At 44.7% G+C, this 27,756-nt stretch overlaps 1 protein-coding gene across 2 annotated transcripts in view; it reads left to right on the plus strand.

Annotated features, from left to right (window-relative positions):
* The window catches only part of TMC5 (transmembrane channel like 5), a 319,514-nt gene that overhangs the window by 168,346 nt on the left and 123,412 nt on the right, over positions 1-27,756 (plus strand). For both annotated transcript variants that reach the window (XM_077448949.1, XM_077448948.1), the window contains one exon: positions 27,539-27,636. In XM_077448949.1, coding sequence (XP_077305075.1) covers positions 27,539-27,636 — 98 coding nt within the window. The remainder of the gene's footprint in view (positions 1-27,538; positions 27,637-27,756) is intronic.

Raw genomic sequence — 27,756 nt, forward strand, 5'->3', positions numbered from 1 at the left:
ATTAAAAAATATACAGTATTCAGATATACCGTTTTCGGTATTCTGAATACTTTGAAGTGCAAAGGAGGGATTGGAGGTCTTTTAGACCCTCAATCCCTCCATAAAAAGTACCTGTCACCACCTATTACTGTCACAAGGGATGTTTACATTCCTTGTGACAGCAATATAAGTGATCAAGTTTTTATTTATTTTTTAAAACACAATTTAGTAATATAAAAATAAATAGAATAAATAAGAATAATTTTTTTTTTCAAAGTGCCCCCATTACCGCGAGCTCGTGCCACAAAGAAAACACATATGGAAGTCGCGCCCACATGGTGTTCAATGGTGTTCAAATCACATATGTGTGGTATCACCGCGATCGTCAGAGTGAGAGCAATAATTCTCGTATTAGACGACCTCTGTAACTCTAACCTGGTAACCATAAAAATTTTTAAAGCGTCTCCTATGGAGATTTTTAGATACCAAAGTTTGTCACCATTCCACAAGTGCGTGCAATTATAAAGCGTGACATGTTTGGTATGTGTTTACTCGGCGTAACATCATATTTCACATTATACAAAAAAATTGGGATAACTACACTGTTTTGTTTTTTAAAATTCATGAAAGTGTCCTTTTTCCCAAAAAGTTGCGTTCAGAACACCGCTGCACAAATGCCATGTGACATAAAATATTGCAACAATCGCCATTTTATTCTCTAGATTCTCTACTAATATATATATATATATATATATATATATATATATATATATATATATATATATATATAATGTTTGGGGGTTCTAAATAATTGTATAGCAAAAAATAGGGATTTTAACACCAAACACCAAATGTTTATATTATAGACAAAAAAAATAAAAAAATGTATGACGACAGATGGCTCGGCAGACAAATATTTGCCCAATGCTTTTTAATGTTTACTTGATATTCAGTGAACACTGACAAAATACACAGTTGATCATGATAAACAAGGCTTTTATTCAGGATAATGATCCTAGGATAACAAATGCTGTTTTATGTTGTAAAGTTCAACTAGAGAATGTATTGACACACCCAGCATTCTCATGCTTGACACACCTCTGCATCAGAAGAGGACACTGCGGGAGGAATGATCTTCTCCAGGCATAGTGGACTCAATGCTCAACCTGCCTACCGCTCCTTACTGAACAAATGAGGTGGCACCCCCTTCCTTTTGTAGCCAGAATATCAGAAGGAATCCAGGACGTCAGGGAAGTTTACTAAAATTTTAGCGGTCATTTCACCGAGAACTGCTATTCTAGTTTTTGGAAGATGCTGGAGTTTAATCACCGAATGATTTCTTAATGCTACTTTGGTGGAGAGGACTCTACACTGTAGTCTGGAAATGGGCACACTTGTTAAAGCCATTACATAGGGCTTTCCACTCTTTGTCTAAGACTGGTCTTATTACATAGCTATTGCAAAAGCAGGCAGCCGGCAATGTGAGACATACATATATGATAGTCCTTTTATTTTCCACATGGTGACTACGTAGAAAAAAGCCTACGTGCTCTGCCACAAAGCCTCAGTCATAGCATTGGTAGAATGATAAGACTAAGGCTCTGTCCCGAAATGCAGAAGCCTCTCTCCATGAAATCACCCTGCAGGAAAAAAAAAACTTTATTTTTTCTTTTAATATTCTTTATTCATTTTCTTCATAAATACAAAAGGTATTACAATTATATGTCAAAAAAAGAAACAAAGTCCACATTAAAAATAGCAAAAGGGCATTTCAATGTTTTCATCTCCTTTATCCCTCTATTTTGCTACCCCACTATTTTAACCCTTCCCTCCCCCCTTTATATATATTTTGGGTCATATACCCTGTACACACAGTCGGAAAATGTGCGATCGGATCGTGTTGTCCGAAAATCTGATCGTGTGTGGGCTCCATCGAATTTTTTCCATCGAAATTGCCGACACACAAAGTTTGAGAGCTGAATCTAAAATTTTCCGACAACAAAATCTGATCGTTTAACCACTTAAGGACCGCCGTATTGCCATTGTACGTCATCGCAATGGCACAGGCAGGCACAAGCACGTACATATACGTGCCTGCCTTCCAGCGGGTGGGGGGTCCGATCGGACCCCCTCCCGCTGGATACGGCAGTCTGGTTCGCTTCAGGAGCGATCTGAGATTAGGGGATGGCCGTTGGTTTCTGGCCACCCCCTCTCGATCGCTCCTGGCCAATGAGAGGCTTCCTCCCACTGTGTATTGTATACACAGGCAGGGAGGAAGTGATGTCATTCTCCTCGGGCGGTCTTTTTGACAGGACTACGAGGAGAAGACAAAGTAAGTCTGCACCAACACTACTCTAACACATAGGCACACACAGGCACACAAACCCCCCCCCGATCCCCCCGCCCCCCCTCCCCCCCCCCAGTCACAGTGTCACTGATTGCAGTGATCATTTATTTACTGATCACTGCATTCAGTGTCAGTTGTAACAGTAAAAACTGTCAGGGGAGTTAGTGTTAGGTCCAGGGTAGCCCCCTACCCCCCCAATAAAGGTTTAACCCCCTGATTGCCCCTAGAGTTAACCCTTTCACCCCCTTTTGCCAGTGTCACTAAGCGATCATTTTTCTGATCGCTGCATTAGTGTCGCTAGTGTCGCTAGGTAGCTAGTTATTTTTTTAGGTTCACCGCCAGGTTTTTATAGCGCTAGGTACCCCGATATACTACCCAATAATTGTTTTAACCCCCTGATTGCCCCTAGTTAACCCTTTCACCCCCTTTTGCCAGTGTCACTAAGCGATCATTTTTCTGAACGCTGCATTAGTGTCGCTAGTGTCGCTAGGTAGCTAGTTTTTTTTTTAGGTTCACCGCCAGGTTTGTATAGCGCTAGGTACCCCGATATACTACCCAATAATGGTTTTAACCCCCTGATTGCCCCTAGTTAACCCTTTCACCCCCTTTTGCCAGTGTCACTAAGCGATCATTTTTCTGATCGCTGCATTAGTGTCGCTAGTGTCGCTAGGTAGCTAGTTTTTTTTTAGGTTCACCGCCAGGTTTTTATAGCGCTAGGTACCCCAAGATACTACCCAATAATAGTTTTAACCCCCTGATTGCCCCTAGTTAACCCTTTCACCCCCTTTTGCCAGTGTCACTAAGCAATCGTTTTTCTGATCGCTGCATTAGTGTCACTAGTGCCACTAGGTAGCTAGTTATTTTTTTAGGTTCACCGCCAGGTTTTTATAGCGCTAGGTACCCCGATATACTACCCAATAATGGTTTTAACCCCCTGATTGCCCCTAGTTAACCCTTTCACCCCCTTTTGCCAGTGTCACTAAGCAATCGTTTTTCTGATCGCTGCATTAGTGTCACTAGTGTCGTTAGGTAGCTAGTTATTTTTTTAGGTTCACCGCCAGGTTTTTATAGCGTTAGGTACCCCATATACTACCCAATAATGGTTTTAACCCCCTGCTTGCCCCTAGTTAACCCTTTCACCAGCGATCACAGTATAAGTGTCACTGGTGACGCTGGTTAGCCAGTTAGTTATTTAGGTTCCCCGTCAGGTTTTTATATAGCGCCAGGGACCCCCATATACTACCTAATAAAAATTTTAACCCCCTGATTGCCCCTAGTTAACCCTTTCACCAGTGATCACTGTATAAGTGTTACGGGTGACTCTGGTTAGTTTGCTTTTTATAGCATCAGGGCACCCACCATTTATTACCCAATAAAGATTTAACCCCCTGATCACCCGGCGGGTGATATCAATTAGGTTTTAGGGTCAGGGTCTGCGTCGCCCCAGGCAGTGCTAGGTTAGTGCCAGTACCGCTAACACCCACACGCAAAGCATAAACCTCCCGTAGTGGTATAGAATCTGAACAGATCAATATCTGATCTGATCAGATCTATACTAGCATCCCCAGCAGTTTAGGGTTCCAAAAAAACGCATTGTTAGCGGGATCAGCCCAGATACCTGCTAGCACCTGCGTTTTGCCCCTCTGCCCAGCCCACCCAAGTGCAGTATCGATTGATCACTCTCACTTACAAAACACTAAACACATAACTGCAGCGATCGCAGAGTCAGGCCTGATCCCTGCGATCGCTAACAGTTTTTTTGGTAGCATTTTATATTTAAATCCGGAAGGCAGTGCTTGGTTTTCGGGCCCCGTACGTGGCTAGGCTCCCAAAAAGTCCCCCACATGTGGTATCCCCATACTCGAGAGAAGCAGCAGAATTTATTTTGGGGTGTAATTTGACTTATGCCCATAGCATGTGTGAGCAATATATCATTTAGTGACAACTTTGTGCAAAAAAAAAAAAAAAATTTAAAATTCCTGCAACTTGTGGCAAAATATAAAATATTTCATGGACTCAACATGCCTCTCAGTAAATAGTTTGGGGTGTCTACTTTCCAAAATGGGGTCATTTGGGGGGGTTTTGTGTTATTTTGGCATTTTATGGCCTTCGAAACTGTGATAGGTAGTGAGGAGTGAAATCAAAAATTTGCACCCTTTGAAATCCTGAAGGCAGTGATTGGTTTTCGGGGTGCCGTACGCAGCTAGACTCCCAAAAAGTCCCACATATGTGGTATCCCCGTACTCAGGAGAAGCAGCAGAATATATTTTGGGGTGCAATTCCACATATAACTATGGCATGTGTGAGCAATATATCATTTAGTGACAACTTTTTGTAAACTTTTTTTTTTTTTGTGTCATTATTCAATCACTTGGGACAAAAAAAAATATTCAATGGGCTCAACATGCCTCTCCACAACTTCCTTCGGGTGTCTACTTTCCAAAATGGGGTAATTTGGGGGGGTTTTGTGTTATTTTGGCATTTTATGGCCTTCGAAACTGTGATAGGTAGTGAGGAGTGAAATCAAAAATTTGCACCCTTATGCCACGTACACACGACAGGACTTAAGTCCGGCAGACTTTCGACGGAGTTCTGACGGAGTTCCGACAGAGTTCTGACGGACTTTTCGAATGAGCGGACTTGGCCACACACAATCACACCAAACTCCGACGGACTCGAACGTGATGACGTACGACTGGACTCGATTAAGGAAGTTCATAGCCAGTAGCCAATAGCTGCCCTAGCGTCGGTTTTAGTCCGTCGGAATAGCACACACACGAGCAAATTTTTCGGTAGGAACTGGGTCCGGCAGAGTTCTGGCGGAAAAATTTGAAGCATGTTCCATTTCTAAAGTCTGTCAGACTTTTGCGAATCAAAAGTCCGTTGCAGCCCACACACGATCGAATAGTCTGCCGGAATAATTCCGTCAGACTTTGGATGTTGAAAAGTCCGCTCGTGTGTACGGGGCTTTAGAAATCCTGAAGGCAGTGATTGGTTTTCGGGGTACCGTACGCAGCTAGACTCCCAAAAAGTCCCACATATGTGGTATCCCTGTACTCAGGAGAAGCAGCAGAATATATTTTGGGGTGCAATTCCACATATAACTATGGCATGTGTGAGCAATATATCATTTAGTGACAACTTTTTGTAAACTTTTTTTTTTTTTTTTTTGTGCCATTATTCAATCACTTGGGACAAAAAAATAAAAATATTCAATGGGCCCAACATGCCTCTCCACAACTTCCTTGGAGTGTCTACTTTCCAAAATGGGGTCATTTGGGCGGGGGGGGTTGTACTGCCCTGCCATTTTAACACCTCAAGAAATGAGATAGGCAGTCGTAAATTAAAAGCTGTGTAAATTCCAGAAAATGTACTCTAGTTTGTAGACGCTATAACTTTTGCGCAAACCAATAAATATACGCTTATTGACATTTTTTTTACTAAAGACATGTGGCTGAATAAATTTTGCCCTAAATGTTTGACTAAAATTGAGTTTATTCGATTTTTCTTATAACAAAAAGTAGAAAATATAATTTTTTCTCAAAATTTTCGGTTTTTCCATTTATATCGCAAAAAATAAAAATCGCAGAGGCAATCAAATACCATCAAAAGAAAGCTCTATTTGTGGGAAGAAAAGGACGCAAATTTCGTTTGGGTACAACATTGCATGACCGCGCAATTACCAGTTAAAGCAGTGCAGTGCGAAATTGTAAAAAGACCTCTGGTCCTTAGGCTGTTTATTGGTCCGGGGCTGAAGTGGTTAAATTCTGATCGTGTGTAGACAATTCTGACGGACAAAGTGCCACACATGCTCAAAATAAATTACGAGACGAAAGCTATTGGTTACTGGCCCGTTTATAGTCCCCTGAACGATCGGATTTTCCGACAACTTTGTGCGACCGTGTGTATGCAAGACAAGTTTGGGCCAAAATCTGTTGGAAAATCCGACCGTGTGTACAGGGCATTACTTTCTCTTCCCTTTGTTTATTTATTTCTACGGGACCTTCCATATCCCTTCTTTTTATACTTTTACATAGGATATCCCATCTTCTCCAGCCTCCACATTTTTTCAAATTCCTTAATGTTTCTTCTCCTTATATATACTGTTTTCTCCCTCCATATCATTTCTGTCACTATACTAACCCAGTCTCTTACCGACGGAGGCTTCTCTGCTTGCCATCTTTGTGCTATTAATTTTCTTACTTGAAAGAGACACCTCATCATTACTTTAATTACATTGTATTTTAGGCTTGGGGGACGGTATAGTCTGGGATCCATCTCCAGCCTAGTATTATATATCGTGTTTATGGGATCTCTGACCAATACAGGAAAAACTTAGGGCACCTCCAGATCATATACAATAAATTCCCCGTACCCTGACATCTGGGGCACCCAGTATCTGCTCTCCACCCAAACTCAAACAAACAGTCTCTTTGGTGTATAACATGTCCTATGTATCAACATCAAAAATGAGACCTTCTGTGCAGGAGAGACAGACACTAGGTGTCCTCTCTCTAATATCTTTTTCCATTGCTCGTCCGATATTGCTCCTAGATCCTCCTCCCATTTCCTCCTACTTTTAAGGGATTCCGGACTCTCAATACTTCCTCCGCATATATATGGATAAATTGTTGATATAAATCCCCTCGTCCTGACTGGGCTAACAATCTTGTGATACATAGGGGAATCCCACCATACCGAGCCTTGTTCCTTAAATTGGGCGTTCAAAGCGTGTCTAATTTGCAAGTATTTATAAAATCAATGTTTAGGTATATTATATTCCTCTATCAATACTGTGAATGTTATTAACGTTCTTCCCTCATACAACTGGGCCAATGTATCTATTCCTTTCCCATTCTTTAATCCTGCCTATCATCTCCACTTCTCAGAGGTTGTTATTCCCCAGAGGGGAGTATGTTCTGTCACACCCCCTTGTCCCCTTAATGATTTTACTGCTTTCCATACTTTTATGGCTAGCCCTAATGTAGGTGTTTTATTAACAAAGGAATCAGCCTCCATTACCTCCACTACTGATTTATGAGGAGTCCCTAATATAATTAATTCCTTATTTATACCTCCCCCTGATTCTCTATTCCCTCTTAGATGTTGCAATTGGGCTGCCAAAAAGTAGCTTCGTGGGTGTGGGATCGCCATACCCCTCTCCCTTGTTGATAACTGTAAGGTTTGTAGACTTATCCTGGCTTGGCCTCCTTTCCATATTAATCCTCTAAACAGAGTATCAATTTTTTTAAACCATTTCTTGTGTATCCAAGTCAGGGAATTATGTAATAGATACAATAATTGTGGAATCCATAACATTTTAATCAAATTGCATCTCCCAGCGACCGCTAGTGGGAGACGCCGCCAGATTTCTATTTTACTTTTAAATTTAGCCAAAAGAGGGACTATGTTGTTATCTATAAACTTATTTGGATTTCTTGTTATATATATATATATATATACCCACGTATTTCATTATCTCAACTTCTTCCACTTGGGGAATTTCTGGGGGTATTCGGTTCCCTATGGGGTCCACTGGCATAAGTGCTGATTTCTCCCAATTTATGATTAATCCAGAGAGTCTTCCAAAATCTCTGAAAATACACATCGCCTGCTTTAATGAATGCTCTATGTCGCCAAGGAAGAGGAGGACATCATCCACGTATAAAGCAATTCTCTCCTCCCCTATCATTTTGCTGAACCCTGCCATATTTGTATTTGATCTTATCGCAATGGCCAGAGGCTCCATTGCCAGCGCAAAAAGCAGAGGTGACAATGGACATCCCTGCCTCATCCCCCTTTCCATACACTCATAAAGATTCCTTTATATCATGTGTCTCCCCCCACCCTTCAAACAAAATGCATAATACTCTTTCCATTAAACCACTATATATCCCGCCTTCAAGCTAATTATTCCCTTGTCTTGTTAATTGATCTTTTTTGTCCTTCAGCCATGGTATTGCTCCCTTGGGGGAGTCAAAAAATGGAGTCCCTCCCAGTGCTACCACTCGTAGCCTTGCTGGATATAATAATGCATACGTAACATCAAATTTTTGAAGACTACGTTTGATTTCCTAAACCCCGCCCTGCGCTTCTGAAGGTCGGGTGAAAAGTCGGGGAACATCGAGATCTTAGCTCCACCATAGAAGGTATTCCCCACCTCCCTACCCTTACGCAATAAAGTTACTTTATCCTTATAATTTAAAATTTTCAATCTGGGGTATCCTCCTGAAGGTGGGGGCTTAAAGGGAACTCTATGTGTTCTTTTGATCGAAAATTGTTTCCAGAATGTTTCTCTTCCAAATAACTCCATGAACCAGTTTTCCAGGAATTCTATTGGATTAGACCCCTCGCTCTTTTCCGGAAGTCCCACCAGTCTCACATTATCTCTGCGAAGCCTGTTTTACATCTCGTCCATTTTCCCAGCAAGTTTACCTATTTGATCTTTCAGAGTTTTAACTCTGCAGTTTTCTGGAGCTCATGCCGTGCTAATGACAGTTCCTCTTTAAAGCCCTTCATTTGGTCGCATAATTCCCCCAGTGACTGTTTGCATACATTGACCACCAGTAACACATCATTTAATGTAGGAGTCCCCTCTACTGGGGGAGTTGTTGCTGAATTTATCTCAGTCCCTTTTTCTGCTGGTGCGATCATTTTATTACCTGTATTTATAGCTACTGCTGCTAACGTTTGGCCTTGACTTTTCCTGTCTGTTGTCCCTTTAACCTGGGGCTGCTGCCCCCCTTTAGTTGGTGTATGATCTGGAGTGTGGGCATACTTTTCCAATTTGGTTGTGCCTGTAGCTGCTGCGGCTTGGCTCCCCCTGTCTTTATCCTTATACTTTACTGACCGCATTGACTGCCCCACATTCTCCTGGCTGGGATGCTCGTCCCCTCTTCTCCTTGCTGACATGTCCACTCTTCGGCTAGCTGACCCGCCCCCTTGTTTAATAAGATATTTTTTGCCTTAAAGGTGCTTTTAAGGTATTTTTTTTTTCAATTTTAATTAGGGAGGCTTAGTTATCAATAAGGTCTTCTTCCGGCCCCTATCTCAGGTTACCGACAAACAAGCTGACAGCAAGTAGCAATTATTAAGGAATTGTGGATGATGAAAATGTCTGAAGTTATTCTAGGCTTATATCTACGTGGTCAGATATAATATGATATTACACTGTGCTGCACTGAAGTTCTCAATATACAGGTATGCTAATATCCTAGTATTTCACAAAGCACAGTCTCTGATTCAGCATATCTCAGCATAACTCAGTATAACTCCTTTACTTCCGTGTGCACTTGTATATAAGCATCATAGGATATATGCAGTGTATGCTATACAGTCCGCAGTATGCCGAGTATCACATATAAGTTCGTTACTCACGCAACCTTTCCAAGCTCAGACAGGGCTCCCTCGGTCCTGGAATCCAGGCACTAGTTATATCCAAGACACAGATTCCATTATGATATGATCAAAGATTGTATGGCTCAGAGCAGTGGGAAACAACGTCTTACTTTGGAAGTTTGCAGTCAGGGTGTCCAAATTGAGGTGTCCTCCTACACACCAATAGACAAACGGTCATTGAATAAAAGCAGCCGGCAACTCCATAACATCAAGCGTATTTATTTTCAAGCCTTCACAGTGAGTACAGTCAGCAGCAGACTGGTTCCGGCGATAAGCCTTGTTCACAGCACTCTGTTATGGTTTTACTGCATCCACGATCCTATGCCTCAGACAAAAAAAGTGAAAGTGTTTCCAGCACTTCTGGGTTCAGCGATGTCTCACAGTGTCCCTTCAGCTGTCTTGTACTATAAAAGAGACTCTCCCTGTACCTCCGTTACCATCTTTTATGGTCTCTCTGGCCAGTATGAGTCCTCCTCCGCCAACCTCTGCTAGATCGGGCGGTCTGGGGGGGTCTCAGGCTAGCAATTGGATGGTCGGACAGGCGGGAGCAAGACAGGCAGGCAGGGGTTCACAGTGCTATCTCGAACACTTTTGGACTGACAGGCGGGTGGGCGGGTGCTGGGCTGGCTGGCTGGCACAAGCTTGTAGTGCCATCTAGTATCTCCTACCAGGGGTCAGCGTGGATCAGACTGGCATCGGGCTGGAGGATACATACGTTCTCGCTCCCCATTCCTCACATCTTACTCCACCTCTCATCTGGTCATGCCCCCTTCTCGGAGAGTGGAGATTAACATACTTAAAATAGAGACTTTTGGTGGAACAACACATGGAGGGACAACTGAGCAAAGTGCTGACAATGTAATACTATTTATTTAGGACAAACCCCCTCTTTAAACTATTGCACAGTTTGTAGAATACTTATAGACCAGGAATTACTAAATGTCAGACTGTGGTTTAGACCTGGACTGAGTGACAGTTCTGTCTGAACCACAATGGCAGCACCATTCAGCTGGCTGTGTCCATGCAGCTGCTGTCATCTTCACAGCAGGGCAGAGAGCAGGAGGTGCAACAGGTCTGGACAGAGGGTGGGAGCTGCCCTGTTTTCAGGTTAACAAGTGAATTATTGGGTGGGTCTAGCAACCATTGTTAGCAGGAAAATTTGGGTATATCCGGCCCTCCATTCAGACCTGTTGCATCTCCTGCTCTCTGTCCTGCTATGTAAGGTAGGACTTCAAAAGGGGATCCTGATATTGTGATATAAAGGAGGATCCTGATATTGTGATATAAAGGGGGAGGAAAGGGTTAGGGACACTGATATAAAAGGGGGGGGGGTGTTGTTAAGGGAGGCTACAATGTAAGAGAGGGGCTGTGATGTAAAGGGAGTTCCTATGTCAAAGGGGTTCTACAACATAAACAATGGGGTCTTTGATGTAAAAGGGGCTCTGTGAAGTAAAGTGGGTGACTCTGATGTGACGTGGATAGGGGCTGTGATGGGAAGGATCTGAGTCTTAGCAAAAACATGAGATTCAGAACTCTGCTGGAAGATCATTTTACTGACTGTACCTTGGTGAAATGTAATACTATATCCTTGCTCTAAATTTAGGATTACCGTATATACTCGTGTATAAGCCGAGATTTTCAGCCTCTTTTTTGAGGCTGAAAGTGTCCCCCTCGGCTTATACTCGAGTCATCACCGTCTGCCTGCCCGATCAGCGTGTCGAGCAGACAGACGGCGGCCATTCTACTATTCAAAAGCCGCGCCTCCCTGTCTGTGATAGGCGGAACACTCAATTTCCCAGCAGTCAGTGTTCCGCCTATCACGGACATCCGCTCATTCTCATACTACGGACGAGGATGAGAGGATGTCCGTGATAGGCGGAACACTGACTGCTGGGAAATTGAGTGTTCCGCCTATCACAGACAGGGAGGCGCGGCTTTTGAACAGAGGAATGGCCGCCGTCTGTCAGACGAGGAGAGCATGGCACACAGAGGCTGCAGATCGGCACAGGTAGGCAGGGATGGACGGGACACAGCGACGGACGGGACACAGTGACGGACGGGACACAGCGATGGACGGGACACAGCGACGGACGGGACACAGGGACGGACGGGACACAGGGACGGACGGGACACAGGGATGGACACAGGGACGGACGGGACACAGGGATGGACGGGACACAGGGATGGACGGGACACAGGGATGGACACAGGGATGTCTCACCCTCGGCTTATACACGAGTCAATAAGTTTCCCAGTTTTTTTGTGGTAAATTGGGGGCCTCGGCTTATATTCGGGTCGGCCTATACTCGAGTATATACGGTAATTGGCAGAAGTCAGTAATTTGGCTCTTATCTTAAACACCACAACCATCTTGCCTCAATCTCCCTTGAAAGTGGAATTCCAGCCTAACACTAACTGTGCTAAAAAATGTTCCCCCTCCCCCCCTCCTGCTTCCTATCCTGCCTAGCCTGTCTGAAAATGTTCTGAAAACCTATCTTTTTTTAACCTGGTACCGTCACGGAATTCCCTATGTCAGTAAACAGTGGCTGCAGGAAACAAGAGAGGATGCTCGACAACAGCTGGGAAATTCAGGAACTGTAATGTCACTCATAGTCTCCCATGTCCCAGCCATTGTCAACATCCCTCCTCTCCCCTGCAGCCACTGCTGAAGGACACAGGGGAGCCAGAGCTGTGGGATCACATGACTGTCCGGATTTAAAAAAAGATATGTTTACATATATTTTTTTACACAGGCAGGATAGGTATGCAAGCAGGTGCAGCCTACTGTCTTCACTGCAGGTGGCACTTAACTGCAGTGGCAATGCAAAGGGAAAGGAAGTCATGAGGAACCTGGTTCCTCTGTGGTTTTCTGGGTCACTGGGGCAGTGATCCGATTGGATGCTGGCTGCCCATGTGTCTCTGGGTAATGTAGGGAAAGGCACCTTGTCAGGGACAATACTAGCAGAAGGGAAAGGTTCTTGGTAAGGAGGGAAATCATAGGATCTCTCTAGACCTCTGCCTGCTTAGGCTCAAGATTGCCAGGCGGCATTCTTCCCCTCTCTACAAACGCTATCAGTTCATTTGAAACCTGCTTTCTACGCACAGTTGGAACTGTGAGTGTTCCCGGCTGAGCTTCCTTCCCACCTGGAGTTTGTGAACTATCTTTACATTATTTCAATACAAGTTATCGCACTGGGACTGTATGTATTATTGCCACTGCACATCGCTGCACCCACCTAGAGGTAGCAAGAGGGGTGGAAACATTTTTCCGAATACTTAATGTTAGGCTGTAATTCCACTTTAAGATAGCACGTCTTTAAATGTTTAAGCATTGCGAGAACACAGACATCCTCACTTGTCACCTCTAACAATATAACTCCTCCACTGAAGTGTGTTAAGAACAAACTGTCAGTGGTAAGCAGAATAAATGTTAGGCCCCTTCCACACGCGGCAGCCTCTGCCAGGAATCCACCTGCTCAGCCGGGAATCTGATCCCGGCTATGCAGGTGGATGGCTGGTCCATGTCACAGACACAGCCCGCTCTCCTCTATGGGTGGTCCATTTACACTTGCCTGCATGTGAATCGATCCAGTCGATGGATGGGGAACAGATCCCATCTGTTTTTAGTTGATTGGATCAGATGTTGTCAAGGGTAAACGGACACATGTCCATTTACATTCACCACTCCACTAAGGATAGTGGAGGGTCCAATCGGTTCCACCTGAAAAACTGACAGGCAGACCCATGTGAAAGGGGCCTCATTAAAACAATTCTTCTTTCTAAGTTTTATCATCCACATACTTGTGATCATCTTGAATTTCTACTTTATATTCCTATTCACTATATACCAAACTGGGCAAATCTTCTCTTGTAGTAAGAAACCAATGGCAACTCTACAGGCTTATCCCAACTTTGAACACAGAAGACTGAGGTTATTTACTAAAGGAAAATCCACTTTGCACTGCAAGTGCACTTGGAAGTAAAGTCACTGTAGATCCGAGGGGGACATGCAAGGAAAATAAAAAACACCATTTTAGCCTGCACATGATTGGATGATAAAATCAGCAGAGCTTCCACTCATTTCAGATCTACCCTGTTTTATTTTTTGTTAAACCCACGGAACGAAAAAAAAAAAAATCATGTATGACCTGCTTAAGTGAGAAAGAATGTTGGCCTCAATATACTAAAATACTTCCTAATGAAGCATTGTTCATGGCACATAGAGCCATTTCTATTAGATGGTCCAAACCCCCGATCTAACTTCCCTTCCCAGTGTATCATGGTGGAAAATGTTGATCAACAAGATCATACCATAAAAGAAGTTCATGTATACAGTGTGTTGAAAAGTATTCATACCCCTTGAAATTTTCCACATTTTGTCGTGTTACAACCAAAAAACATAAATGTATTTTTTGGGTATTTTAAGTGATAGACCAACACAAAGTGGCACATAATTGTGAAGCGGAGGGAAGATGATAAATGGTTTTCAAAATTTTTTACAAATAAATATCCGAAAAGTGTGGTGTGCATTTGTATTCAGCCCCCCTGAGTCAATACTTTGTAGAACCACATTTCACTGCAATTACAGTTGGAAATATTTTTGGGGATGTCTCTACAAGCTTTGCACATCTAGAGAGTGACATTTTTGCCCATTCTTCTTTGCAAAATATCTCAAGCTCTATCAGATTGGATGGAGAGCATCTGTGAACAATTGGATTTAGGTCTGGACTTTGACTGAGCCATTCTAACACATGAATATGCTTTCATCTAAACCTTTCCATTGTAGCTCTGGCTGTATGTTTAGAGTTGTTGTCCTGCTGGAAGGTGAACCTCTGCCCCAGTCTCAAGTCTTTTGCAGTTTTCTTCTAAGATTTCCCTGTATTTGGCTTCATCCATCTTCCCATCAACTCTGACCAGCTTCCCTGTCCCTGCTGAAGAAAAGCATTCCCACAACATGATGCTGCCACCACCATGTTTCAGGGTGGCGATGGTGTGTTCAGGGCAGTGGCGGCCCGTCCATAGGGGGCGCCCGGGCGCCGCCCCCCCCTGTGTGGTAAAAAAAAAAAAAAAAAAAAAAAAGTAAAAAAAAAAAAAAGTTTTAAAACTGGCCCTTTAAAAAAAAAAAAAAGTTCTTTAAGGAAGTGCTCGAGCGCCGGTCACACTGCACGCCGGGAAACGCCACGCCAATGCAATCATGAGATTGCAGGCGTGGCGCTTCATTTGCGGGCGTTTAGCCCGCCTCAGGGCGCTTTCTGAAGCGCTGAGTAGCTTCCGCCCGGCGCTGTAGTATGTGTTACTACGGCCGGGCGGGCAGGTTGATTGACATCTGAGTTGACTCAGATGTCACTTCCTGTCTTCTCTCTCCCATCTCACCTGAGAGAGGAAACAGGAAGTAAGAGGAGTAGAGCGGTGTGAGGAGCGGCTGCGGAGAGCACACAGTCAGGTAAGGTGTGTGTGTGTGTGTGTGTGTGTGTGTGTGTGTGTGTGTGTGTGTGTGTGTGTGTGTGTGTGTGTGTGTGTGTGTGTGTGTTATTTTTAAAACTTTCATTCATATAATGCCTGGCGATCAAGAGTGCTGGGATTCACGAAAGGAGGAAATGGTTAAAAAAAAAGTAAAGTAGTAATTGTTCATAATACAGTCATGATGGGCATTATGCTTGATGTGGACCTGCAATCAGGATCGTGCTGCAACAGATAAGACCTGGGACTTAACTCAGGACTTGCCAAAGTATGAGGATAGCCCCATGAGAGAACAAGTGGTGCGGGATCCCCAAGGGCTCAGAGTATTATTCCGAGGCCTGTATTCACAAGGGACCCCCTTGCAGCTAGGACTTTTCTTTGTCCACAAAGGCAGCTTCTGTGTTTTACCTGGAGTATTAGATTATGATAGCTTTGTCCTCTATAGCAGAGTTGTGTTTTGGGTCTTACTGATCTGGCCAGTAATTCAATAGCTCATTCTACTGTTTGAATTCTCCCCAGCCTCTTACATCTCATGGCATCTTCAGCACCAGGACCTCCTGATATGGCTTCACCATGAGCTCATCCTAGCCACAGCTGGGTATCAGCGGAGACTTTTTAGGGTGTGATTGGGAACTCTGAAGGGGAAAATCTTTCCTCTGCAGTTCTGAAATAGGCCTGTGGGCAAAATACTGGTGTGTGTGTGTTCTCAGCAGGGTCAGGCTTTACAAAGCACATTCGTTATTTGTGCACGAGTTGGTTTTTGTGATGATGAGAAGTGCAGACTGTTGAAATGTGGCTTCTCCCTGTGCAGGTGTTGGAGTGGTTTGGTGTTACTTTACCTGCTTACTTTGTATTGGTTTCCCTGCTCAGTCATGGATCCATTACAGCTGTTCCATGTGTTGTGTTTGTGCTGACATAAGCATGGTTGCTCGGCTGTGCTGTTTCCAACAAAGTGACCTTCTCCCCTCTAGCTATGAGTTTTACCAGCACTATTTCTTATAGCTCCTGGCTACAGTATGATGTGCTGCTGCTTCTGGTGGCTGCCATCACATCCTTCATCGAACTGCGGAGCCCACTGACTGTGCAGACTCACATGGATTGCAGAGTGCTGTATTGATATCTATATGTATAGGTGTAACATAATCCGATATTTCAGAGTTATATATATGTACCATTATCCAGGATTGCAGAGTGCTGTATATATATCTATTTATAGTATCCATGTGAGTCTGCAAAACTTGGATAATATCACATCTATACATAGCTATACAGAAGTCTGCTATCCTGAATAATGGTATACCTATAAATACACAGTATATATCTATACAGCACTCTGCAATCCTGGGTAGTGGTACACACATATACACACAGATGTGTCTATCCAGAAGTCTGTAATCCTGAATAATGTTACACCTATACATATAGAACTCAGTAATTCTGAATACACAGCTACAGTGTTACACTACTGTTTTAATATATACAGTTTCTATACAGCTCTCTGCAATTCTGGGGCAATGATACGCCTATACACAGTTATACACAGGTATGCCTATACATAACCCTGTATTTCTGGATACATAGATAATGTTAGTACAGTATGTCTATGTACACAGCTACTGTATTTGCAGGACAATGAAATTCTGGATACACGCCAATATCATTCTACAAATTCTGGGTGTGGCTTATGAGAAGTGGGAGGGGCCAACCATGGATGGGCGGGGTCTTGCGCCCCCCCATCCTAAAACTTCACCAGCCGCCACTGGTTCAGGGTGATGTGCAGTGTTAGTTCTCCACAAAACTTTTTGCTTTTAGGTCAAAAAGTTAAACTTTGGTCTCATCTGACCAGAGCAACCTTTTCCACATGTTTGCTGTGTCCCCAACATGGCTTCTTGAAAACTACAAACAGGACTTCTTATGGCTTTCTTCTTGCCACCACCACCTTGCAAAGGCAAATATTTGTGGAGTAGCTGACTAATAGTTGTCCTGTGGATAGACTCTCCCACCTGAGATGTGGATCTCTGCAGCTCCTCCAGAGTTACCTCTTGGCTGCTTCTCTGATTAATGCTCTCCTTGCAGGGCTTGTCAGTTTAGGTGGATGCCTATGTCTTGGTAGGTTTGCAGTTGTGCCATTCTCTTTCCATTTATGGAAAGCATCTTTTTAAATTTTCCGCAGACAAATGTCTAAAGTCGGATTTTCCAAACGTGTGTATACAAGCCTCTCAGACAAAAGTTCAAACAGTACAAACACGCATGCTCGAAAGCAAGGACGAGCCAGCCTTGTAAACTAAAGTTCGTAATGGAGAATTAACATTCGTGACGTGGCAAATTATGAAATCTTGACATGCAGTGCACATTCTCTTCTTTAATGGCATAATAATGAAGCTGCTTTGCTGGTGATACTGATGAAGTTATTGCAAACACATTTTTAAAGGTTTTTTTCCTAGTGATATCAAGAATAATATTATTTATTTATTAATTAATTTTGGGGAAGTTACCACAACACCATTATACCGTTGTTTTTAAGATTACAGATACAACTATGTTGGTGTCCCTTATCAGTTTTACATTGTATTTTTTTAAATGTAACTGCCTACTCCCAAACTGTCAATTGAAGTAAAACACATAGCCAAGTATTATTCTCCACAATTTTTGTTGTTGTGCATTTAAAAAAAAACTAATAAAATTAGACATGCTATCTGCCAATGGAACTTAACCAAAAAGTGGATTCTATGCATCCAAAAATATAGACAGTATACCAAATCAAATCATTATTAAACCAAAAAGATAATGTCAAAGCAATAACTCAAAGGCCAATAATAAATAACATGTTATCTCCTCTGATTCCACAACATGTCTGGTTGACAAACGGCCGTTCTGAAACAAACTGAAAAGCATGAAATGAAAAGCGAGAAATGAACAGTAGTGATGGACGAACGTTTCGCCCGGCGGTCGTTTCGCGGCGAATTTCCGACATTCGCGGTCCGCACGTTCGAACGCCTTTTTCCGTCGTTCGCCGCGGCGGACTTACGTGTTTAATGTATACAAGAACTTTAACCTTTGGTGACACGTTTATCATGTGATACAGGACAGCCAATTGAGACATGACAGCACATGGACACTTGTACATTCCCCCTAACCTATAAATACACCCGATCCGGTGGCCATTTTACATTCTTTCTTCTGTTACGATAGGGACAGGTTCCTGTGTGGAGTAGGGAGAGATAAACCACTAGCTATTTGGTACACAAAAGTTCTTTTCAGGACTGGTATAGGTGTTAGGTGTTGATAGGTTTGCTGTGCTGCTGATTCTTGCAGCAGCCTGAGTGTCTTTTGTTAGTTTAGAGAAAGGGAAAGGACGGTGTATGCTACAGGGACAGCCAGATTAGTCTTTCATCATCATCATCATCATCATCATCATTAGCTGTTACTATCAAGGTCCACAAAAGAGCTGTTCCAGTAACCACTAATCGTTCTCTTTTTTTGCCAATTTGTATAGGGACAGGAAGGAAGCAGTGTTGTCAGGCAGTGAGGGTAATTTTAAAGACTTGCTGTTATTATTAGTTCCACAAAGGTTCTTTTCAGGACTGGTATCAGTGGTACAGTAATAGGCTTGTACATGTATAATATTCTTTCTTCCAAATATAGAAAGGATATTATACTTGACTGCTGCCCTTCTGCTGCAGTCTGCTAAACATTCACAACTCACTTGTTCCACAAAAGTTCTTATAAGGACTGGTAACTTGGTATAGGGTGCTACGGTACATAGGCTTGAGTGCGGTACAGTCTGCTGTTCTGTAAGGACCGCTATCGGTCCACAATAGATAGGGTTGACGTGCACCACTGCTGACCGCTGCCCTATACTGCAGCAGTCCTTCAGCGGTATAGGGACTGACGTACAGTCTGCTAATCACTAACACACAACCTGCTTGTTCCACAAAAGTTCTTATAAGGACTGGTAACTTGGTATAGGGTGCTACGGTACATAGGCTTGAGTGCGGTACAGTCTGCTGTTCTGTAAGGACCGCTATCGGTCCACAATAGATAGGGTTGACGTGCACCACTGCTGACCGCTGCCCTATACTGCAGCAGTCCTTCAGCGGTATAGGGACTGACGTACAGTCTGCTAAACACTAATACACAACCTGCTTGGTCCACAAAAGTTCTTATAAGGACTGGTAACTTGGTATAGGGTGCTACGGTACATAGGCTTGAGTGCGGTACAGTCTGCTGTTCTGTAAGGACCGCTATAGGTCCACAATAGATAGGGTTGACGTGCACCACTGCTGACCGCTCACCTATACTGCAGCAGTCCTTCAGCGGTATAGGGACTGACGTACAGTCTGCTAATCACTAACACACAACCTGCTTGTTCCACAAAAGTTCTTATAAGGACTGGTAACTTGGTATAGGGTGCTACGGTACATAGGCTTGAGTGCGGTACAGTCTGCTGTTCTGTAAGGACCGCTATAGGTCCACAATAGATAGGGTTGACGTGCACCACTGCTGACCGCTCACCTATACTGCAGCAGTCCTTCAGCGGTATAGGGACTGACGTACAGTCTGCTAATCACTAACACACAACCTGCTTGTTCCACAAAAGTTCTTATAAGGACTGGTAACTTGGTATAGGGTGCTACGGTACATAGGCTTGAGTGCGGTACAGTCTGCTGTTCTGTAAGGACCGCTATCGGTCCACAATAGATAGGGTTGACGTGCACCACTGCTGACCGCTGCCCTATACTGCAGCAGTCCTTCAGCGGTATAGGGACTGACGTACAGTCTGCTAAACACTAATACACAACCTGCTTGGTCCACAAAAGTTCTTATAAGGACTGGTAACTTGGTATAGGGTGCTACGGTACATAGGCTTGAGTGCGGTACAGTCTGCTGTTCTGTAAGGACCGCTATCGGTCCACAATAGATAGGGTTGACGTGCACCACTGCTGACCGCTCACCTATACTGCAGCAGTCCTTCAGCGGTATAGGGACTGACGTACAGTCTGCTAATCACTAACACACAACCTGCTTGTTCCACAAAAGTTCTTATAAGGACTGGTAACTTGGTATAGGGTGCTACGGTACATAGGCTTGAGTGCGGTACAGTCTGCTGTTCTGTAAGGACCGCTATCGGTCCACAATAGATAGGGTTGACGTGCACCACTGCTGACCGCTGCCCTATACTGCAGCAGTCCTTCAGCGGTATAGGGACTGACGTACAGTCTGCTAAACACTAATACACAACCTGCTTGGTCCACAAAAGTTCTTATAAGGACTGGTAACTTGGTATAGGGTGCTACGGTACATAGGCTTGAGTGCGGTACAGTCTGCTGTTCTGTAAGGACCGCTATCGGTCCACAATAGATAGGGTTGACGTGCACCACTGCTGACCGCTCACCTATACTGCAGCAGTCCTTCAGCGGTATAGGGACTGACGTACAGTCTGCTAATCACTAACACACAACCTGCTTGTTCCACAAAAGTTCTTATAAGGACTGGTAACTTGGTATAGGGTGCTACGGTACATAGGCTTGAGTGCGGTACAGTCTGCTGTTCTGTAAGGACCGCTATCGGTCCACAATAGATAGGGTTGACGTGCACCACTGCTGACCGCTGCCCTATACTGCAGCAGTCCTTCAGCGGTATAGGGACTGACGTACAGTCTGCTAAACACTAATACACAACCTGCTTGGTCCACAAAAGTTCTTATAAGGACTGGTAACTTGGTATAGGGTGCTACGGTACATAGGCTTGAGTGCGGTACAGTCTGCTGTTCTGTAAGGACCGCTATCGGTCCACAATAGATAGGGTTGACGTGCACCACTGCTGACCGCTGCCCTATACTGCAGCAGTCCTTCAGCGGTATAGGGACTGACGTACAGTCTGCTAAACACTAATACACAACCTGCTTGGTCCACAAAAGTTCTTATAAGGACTGGTAACTTGGTATAGGGTGCTACGGTACATAGGCTTGAGTGCGGTACAGTCTGCTGTTCTGTAAGGACCGCTATCGGTCCACAATAGATAGGGTTGACGTGCACCACTGCTGACCGCTGCCCTATACTGCAGCAGTCCTTCATCGGTATAGGGACTAAGAGTTTTGTCACAGGGTCATTTAAAAAATGACAGGCAGAGGAAGAGGCAGGCCCTTCCGCAGGGGTGGTAGGGGTAGGGCAGGAGCAACAGGCTTGAGCCAAAGTGGGAAGTTGCAGAAGGTGCGTTCAATTACTTTAAAGGATGCACCAGACTTGGTTGAGTGGCTCGCTCAGCCTTACTCTTCTGCACCCTCCTCATCCTCTCGATCTGCACCCTCTTCTTCACTCTCTGCTATGTGCACCCCCAAAGACACTACCACCAACAACACGACCACCACCACCACCACCACATACCTTCCGCTTGAGTCACTGGAATTATTTTCCGATCCATATCAAGAGGACATTTCTGATGCGCAGCCACTCTTGGTATTGGATCAGGAAGAGGAGGTAGCAACAAGCGCTACTCAGCAGTCTGACGCCAGTACCCAGATCAGCCCAAGGAGGAGGTTGGTCCCCGGTGTTGCTGCCTACTCCGAGATCTCTACTTATAGCGGTGGGGAAGGTGACGTTGATGATGACGTGTCTAGTGATGTCACGTGGGTGCCCACAAGAGAGGAAGAGGAGGGGAGTTCAGAGGGAGATATGGACCAGCAGATAGGGAGGAGAAGCAGCAATGACTTACATTGCACAGCAGGGACAAAGCAGACTGCAAATGTATCAGGAGCGAGTCATCGACCATGTACGGTCACATCTGGCGCTCCCAGGACACCGGCACATGGCTCCGCAGTGTGGGCTTTTTTTAACGTGTCCGCTGCTGACAATAGCGTTGCCATCTGCAATCTTTGCAGTCAACGCGTTAGTCGCGGTAAGCCCAATACTCACCTAGGGACGACCGCCTTAAGAAGGCACATGAGCAGCCATCACCGAGCCCAGTGGGAGCAACGGAACACACAAAGCCACACTGCAGGCTCTCACCGTCCAGCCTCGTCTTCTACTTCTCCTTCTCCTCTCTCCTCACAATTGTCCTCCACTCCACCTTCCATCACGCCAAGCTCACATTTTTCTGCAAAAAGGCAGGCTTCCGTGGGCCTAATGTTTGAGCGTAAAAAAATGATGACGCCGGATAACCCTCTTGCCCAACGGTTGGCGGCTGGCTTGTCAGAACTCATAGCCCGCCAACTACTGCCATATAAACTGGTGGACTCGGAGGCCTTTCGCAAATTTGTGGCCATTGGAACACCACAATGGAAGGTCCCAGGAAGGAAGTATTTCTCAGAGAAGGGCATCCCAGAGCTATATGGCCATGTTCAGCGGCAAGTGAATGTATCTCTGGCACACAGTGTCGGTGCCAAGATACATCTGACCACAGACACGTGGTCTAGCAAACACGGGCAGGGAAGGTATATCAGTTTTACTGCCCACTGGGTGAACCTTCTGACGGCCGTCAAGCATGTAACCCGTGGCACCCGTGTAGATTTGGTTTTACCGCCACGGATTGCATGCAGGCCTGACTCTTCTTCTCCTCCTCCTACTCCATCCTCCTCCCTCTCCTCCTCAGCTGCCTCCTCCTTTTCCGCTGCTAGCGTCTCTTCCACTGCACCGCCCAAGCTCCCCAGAACCTATTCCACATGCCAGGTGAGACGTTGCCATGCCGTGCTGCGTCTGTTGTGCCTGGAAGCAAAGAGCCACACTGGCCCGGCACTCCTTTCAGCTTTGCGTTCACAGGCAGATGAGTGGCTAACACCGCTCAATTTGACAGTTGGTAAAGTGGTGTGTGACAACGGTGCCAATCTGCTTAGCGCATTGAAACAGGGCAAAATCACGCACGTGCCGTGCATGGCACACGTCTTAAACTTGGTCGTGCAGCGATTCCTTGTCAAATACCCTGGGGTCCAGGACATCTTGCGGCAGGCAAGGAAAATCTCGGCCCATTTCAGAAGATCTTACACGGCCATGGCTCGCCTTGCTGACATTCAGCGGCGACACCATCTGCCGGTCAGACGTCTTATTTGCGATTGCCCGACGCGATGGAACTCAACCTTCTATATGCTTGATAGGCTGCTCCAGCAGAAACGTGCAGTTAACGTCTACCTGTATGAACTCTGCGAAAGAAACGGTTCTGGGGAGCTGGGTTTTTTTTCACCGCGCCAGTGGCTGCTCATGCGCGACACATGCAGACTTCTGCGGCCATTTGAGGAGATCACCAAACTGGTCAGTCGCAGCCATGGCGCCATCAGTGACATGGTACCTTATGCCTTCTTTCTGGAGCGTGCATTGCGTCGTGTCATTGATCAGGCTGTGGAGGAGCGGGAAGATGAGGAAGTCGCAATGCTGGATGAATTCCCAGGGGGGGCTACTCTATCTGAGACAAGTCAACAACAGGAGTCTGATGAGGAGTCAGAGGAGGATGGTGCCGGGGCGGATGAGCAGGAGCAAGAAGAGCATGCTTTAAACCTTTCTGGGATCCCTGTTGTGCGAGGATGGGGAGAGGAGAATGAAGAGGACGACATTATCCTGGATGATGAGCAGGAGCCAGGCCACCACACCGCTTCCACTTTAGTGCAAATGGGGGCCTTCATGCTCCAGTGTTTTAATAGGGACCCCCGTATAAAAAGCATGAGGGTCAAGGACCAGTACTGGGTGGCAACGTACTTAGACCCCCGGTACAAACACAAAATGGCGGAAATGTTACCGCCGTCGCAGAGGGCTGTCAGAATGCAGCACTTCCAGGCCTTGCTTCGAGAAATGCTGCATTCTGCTTTTGCGTGCGCTGGCAGAGGAGCAATTCCCACTCCCAGAGAAGGATTTGCGGGTACCAATCCAACAGCGCCTGCAAGAAGAGGCCGGTTTGAAGATGTGTTGGTGACTTCGGATATGAGGTCATTCTTTCAGCCGACCCATCGACAGGTGTCATCCGGATCCAGCATCAGGGAACGCCTAGACCGTCAGGTGTCCGACTACATTGGGTTAACGGCCGATGTGGACGCTCTGAGGAGTGATGAACCCCTAGACTACTGGGTGGGCAGGCTTGACCTCTGGCCAGAGCTTGCCCAATTTGCAATCGAACTGTTGGCTTGCCCCTCATCCAGTGTCCTGTCCGAAAGGACGTTCAGCGCAGCAGGGGGGATTGTGACCGATAAGCGTACTCGCCTAGCTCACCACAGTGTTAACTACCTCACATTTCTAAAAATGAATGAGGCATGGATCTCGGAGGAATTCAACACATGTGACCAGTAGACCATGTATATGTCTATAAACTATTTTTTTAATCAAGCACACAGACCTTCTTAATTCATTTGGCTCACTTCCTTGACCCAAAAAAGCACACCGTACTATATGCCCCTACCCTCCTCTTTGAAGAGGTTGAGCGGTGTCATATTTCTACTGGGGCTGCTTATGATATCCCTGTGCTGTGCTGACTTCCTCCTGGGGGTTCTTATTATGAAGGGATCACACTATCCCTGTGCTGTGCTGACTTCCTCCTGGGGGTTCTTATTATGAGGGGATCACACCATCCCTGTGCTGTGCTGACTTCCTCCTGGGGCTGCTTACGGTGCTGCTGTCAGTGCTGTATGTCACGGTGCTGCTGTCAGCGCTGTATGTCACGGTGCTGCTGTCAGCGCTGTATGTCACGGTGCTGCTGTCAGCGCTGTATGTCACGGTGCTGCTGTCAGCGCTGTATGTCACGGTGCTGCTGTCAGCGCTGTATGTCACGGTGCTGCTGTCAGCGCTGTATGTCACGGTGCTGCTGTCAGCGCTGTATGTCACGGTGCTGCTGTCAGCGCTGTATGTCACGGTGCTGCTGTCAGCGCTGTATGTCACGGTGCTGCTGTCAGCGCTGTATGTCACGGTGCTGCTGTCAGTGCTCTGTATTACGGTGCTGCTGTCAGATGCCTCTATCACGGTGCATGTGTCATTCCGGTATGTCACGCTGCTGGTGATCATCTCCTGCACCCTCTTCTTTGCCTACCCTGGTCCCTGACCTTCCCTCTCCTCCATTGCCTTCATTAGCTCCATAGTCCTGAATTGTTAGAACAATTTCCCAAATAAAATAAAAATGCTTGTAGTTATCGATCCCAAATTCACCTCATACATGTATTATGTCATTGTCCAGATGGTGGGACTACGTTTTACCCCCTAATAATTACCACGTGGCCGCAAATTCGACATGAAGGTTTGCAAAGTTCGCCTCCCATTGAAGTCAATGGGGCCCGCGGCGAACGTTCGGTTTCGCGAACGTTTGGGTCCGTTCGCATTTCGCGTTCGCGAAACGTCCCGTCGGAAGTTCGTCCATCACTAATGAACAGCATGAATCAACACTCACCAAACTTCTACTAACACAAAATTAGCAGAAGGAGCCCAAAGGGTGGTGCTAAAGAGCTGAAAAAACATGTAGTATGTCACTACGTTCGTGATTGTTGGCCAACAATTGTGTGCCGTGTGTATGCAAGACAAGTTTGGGCCAACGCCCTTCGGACAAAAGTCCGCGCTTTTGTTGGCCAACAATCCAATCGTGTGTACTGGGCTTTACACCTTTAATTGTTATTATGCTGAATGTTTATTATACTCTACAACCTTGGATTTTAAATATAACATGCATTGTACTCCTGCAGGCTCATAATTTTTTTTACAACTGTTTGAGATCAACAAAAAGAGTTTTAAAAACTTGTAACCATATCTATTTCAAATGTTTATTTAACATTTTGACAGGAGTTTCTCTTAAACAGGTATACTAGCACTCTGGCAGCAACATGTTCTTATCGGTCTTAATTCTTTTGTTTTGTTTCTATATTTGTTTCATTGGTTTAACAAGGAATTCGTGCCTAGTAGCTATGGTTAACAGGTTACAATGTTCCTGTTTTGCAGTAAAAATTTCACAGCTTGTAAATGCATACTTTCAACTCTGCCTACTCAGATACCTTGTATTTAACCGGCCATAGAAGGTTCAAATCTTGGCTGTTTCAACAGGGACTGGCCGAGATTTACCATGTATATGCAGGCTGATTGTACCCAAGTCAATACATCAATTATTATTTTTTTCATCTGGCTATGGCAGATACTTTTGTGTGCCTTGTTTCTTATTAGCAAGGTGTCGAAATGTCCCAGTAGGCTTTGTGTAATTCCAGTGGCCCCTAGATTTTGAGGAAGTTCCCAAGAGGTAACATGTAGAGCAAGTAGGGTGCCTAGAATTATGCTATCAGGCAGGTGGGTGGAGTTTACACGAGCAACCCATCGGGAGGACAGGAGTGAGATATGCACTTGTAGTGAAGTATTTGTGATGTGAAGCGTAATTTGATTCATATAATAAACAGCAACTTATACAGAGAGCATTAGACCTTACATTTTTTATCTATTTATGAGCAACATCTGATCATCTTTGGGCAAAGTGTAGGAAGAGTGCTATCCAGAAGGAAAGGGGTGTTCATATTATCCTATATTCCGGTTGCCCCATTACTCCTGTAATTTAAAAGGTCTGTGAATGAGGATATGCATCCAACTTGATGGTTGATTGTGAAAAGAGGATTTGATAAACACAGTTCATTAAATCCAGAGGAAAGGTTTTACGCATGTGTGTTATAGTAGAAGCTTACTTCACAGTGTAGAACACATTGTGTGGCATAGACTTTTACTTGCAGACTGATATATACAGACTGCACTGTATGCACTATGTTTTCAATAGAGTTTCTGGAATTTTTTATGTAAATTGAGAATAATATGAGTTTATGTTTCTCATTATATAGCTGGTAATTAGGTGGCATTTTTTGCATTGGTAGTGTTTAATAATAAATTAGTGAGGTGGAGCCCCGCACTTTGAATTATATATAATATTTTTGGTCAAATTGATAATTCAATCTTCAAAATGGGGATAGGCCAAAAGGCAGGGCAGGTAGCGGACAAGAGTGGTCAGATACAAGGCCAAGAACCATAGCCAGAGAGACAGGAACTGTGGTACTCAGGAACACTAGAATTTGTGGATATTGGAACTTAAGGACAGGAATTCAGGGACACTGGGTGGCACGTGCCGGAAATTAAACTTTTTTATAGATGGGTTTACTTCCGCTTTAAATAGAGAGTTTAAAATGGCTGGGGGAGGACTTGCCACGAAGCTGGCTTTGTTAATCAGCTGGGGAGATGCTACAACAAGGCAGGGACAGACCACAGCTTTTCATGTTTGTAAAACTACAGTTGACATGTCAACTTTGCATATTCACAAAACTACAGGTAACAGATTAGCTTTGCAGCTGATTTGTAACATTGCAATAGAAAATTTACTAGTGCTGACAGAATAATCTTAAATTCTGTATGACATTTTATTTCACAGTGCTGGGAATCATATGTTGGACAAGATATTTATCGGTTGGTGGTGATCGATTTCCTATTTGCATTGTTTGGGTCTTTTTTTGGAGAATTTTTAAGAAGGTACGTTTTTTTTAATTCTTTTAAAATATTACGCTTAGGACCCACTGCCATATTCCAAAACCTAGAATGTACAATGTAAATAGCTTACATTTAACAGTAATAGAGGACACTCCAGCTTTT

The sequence above is a fragment of the Lithobates pipiens genome, unplaced genomic scaffold (genome assembly GCF_037356315.1).
Source record: "Lithobates pipiens isolate NorthernLeopardFrog02 unplaced genomic scaffold, aLitPip1_a1.2 Scaffold_22, whole genome shotgun sequence".
Taxonomy (NCBI): Eukaryota; Metazoa; Chordata; class Amphibia; order Anura; family Ranidae; genus Lithobates; species Lithobates pipiens.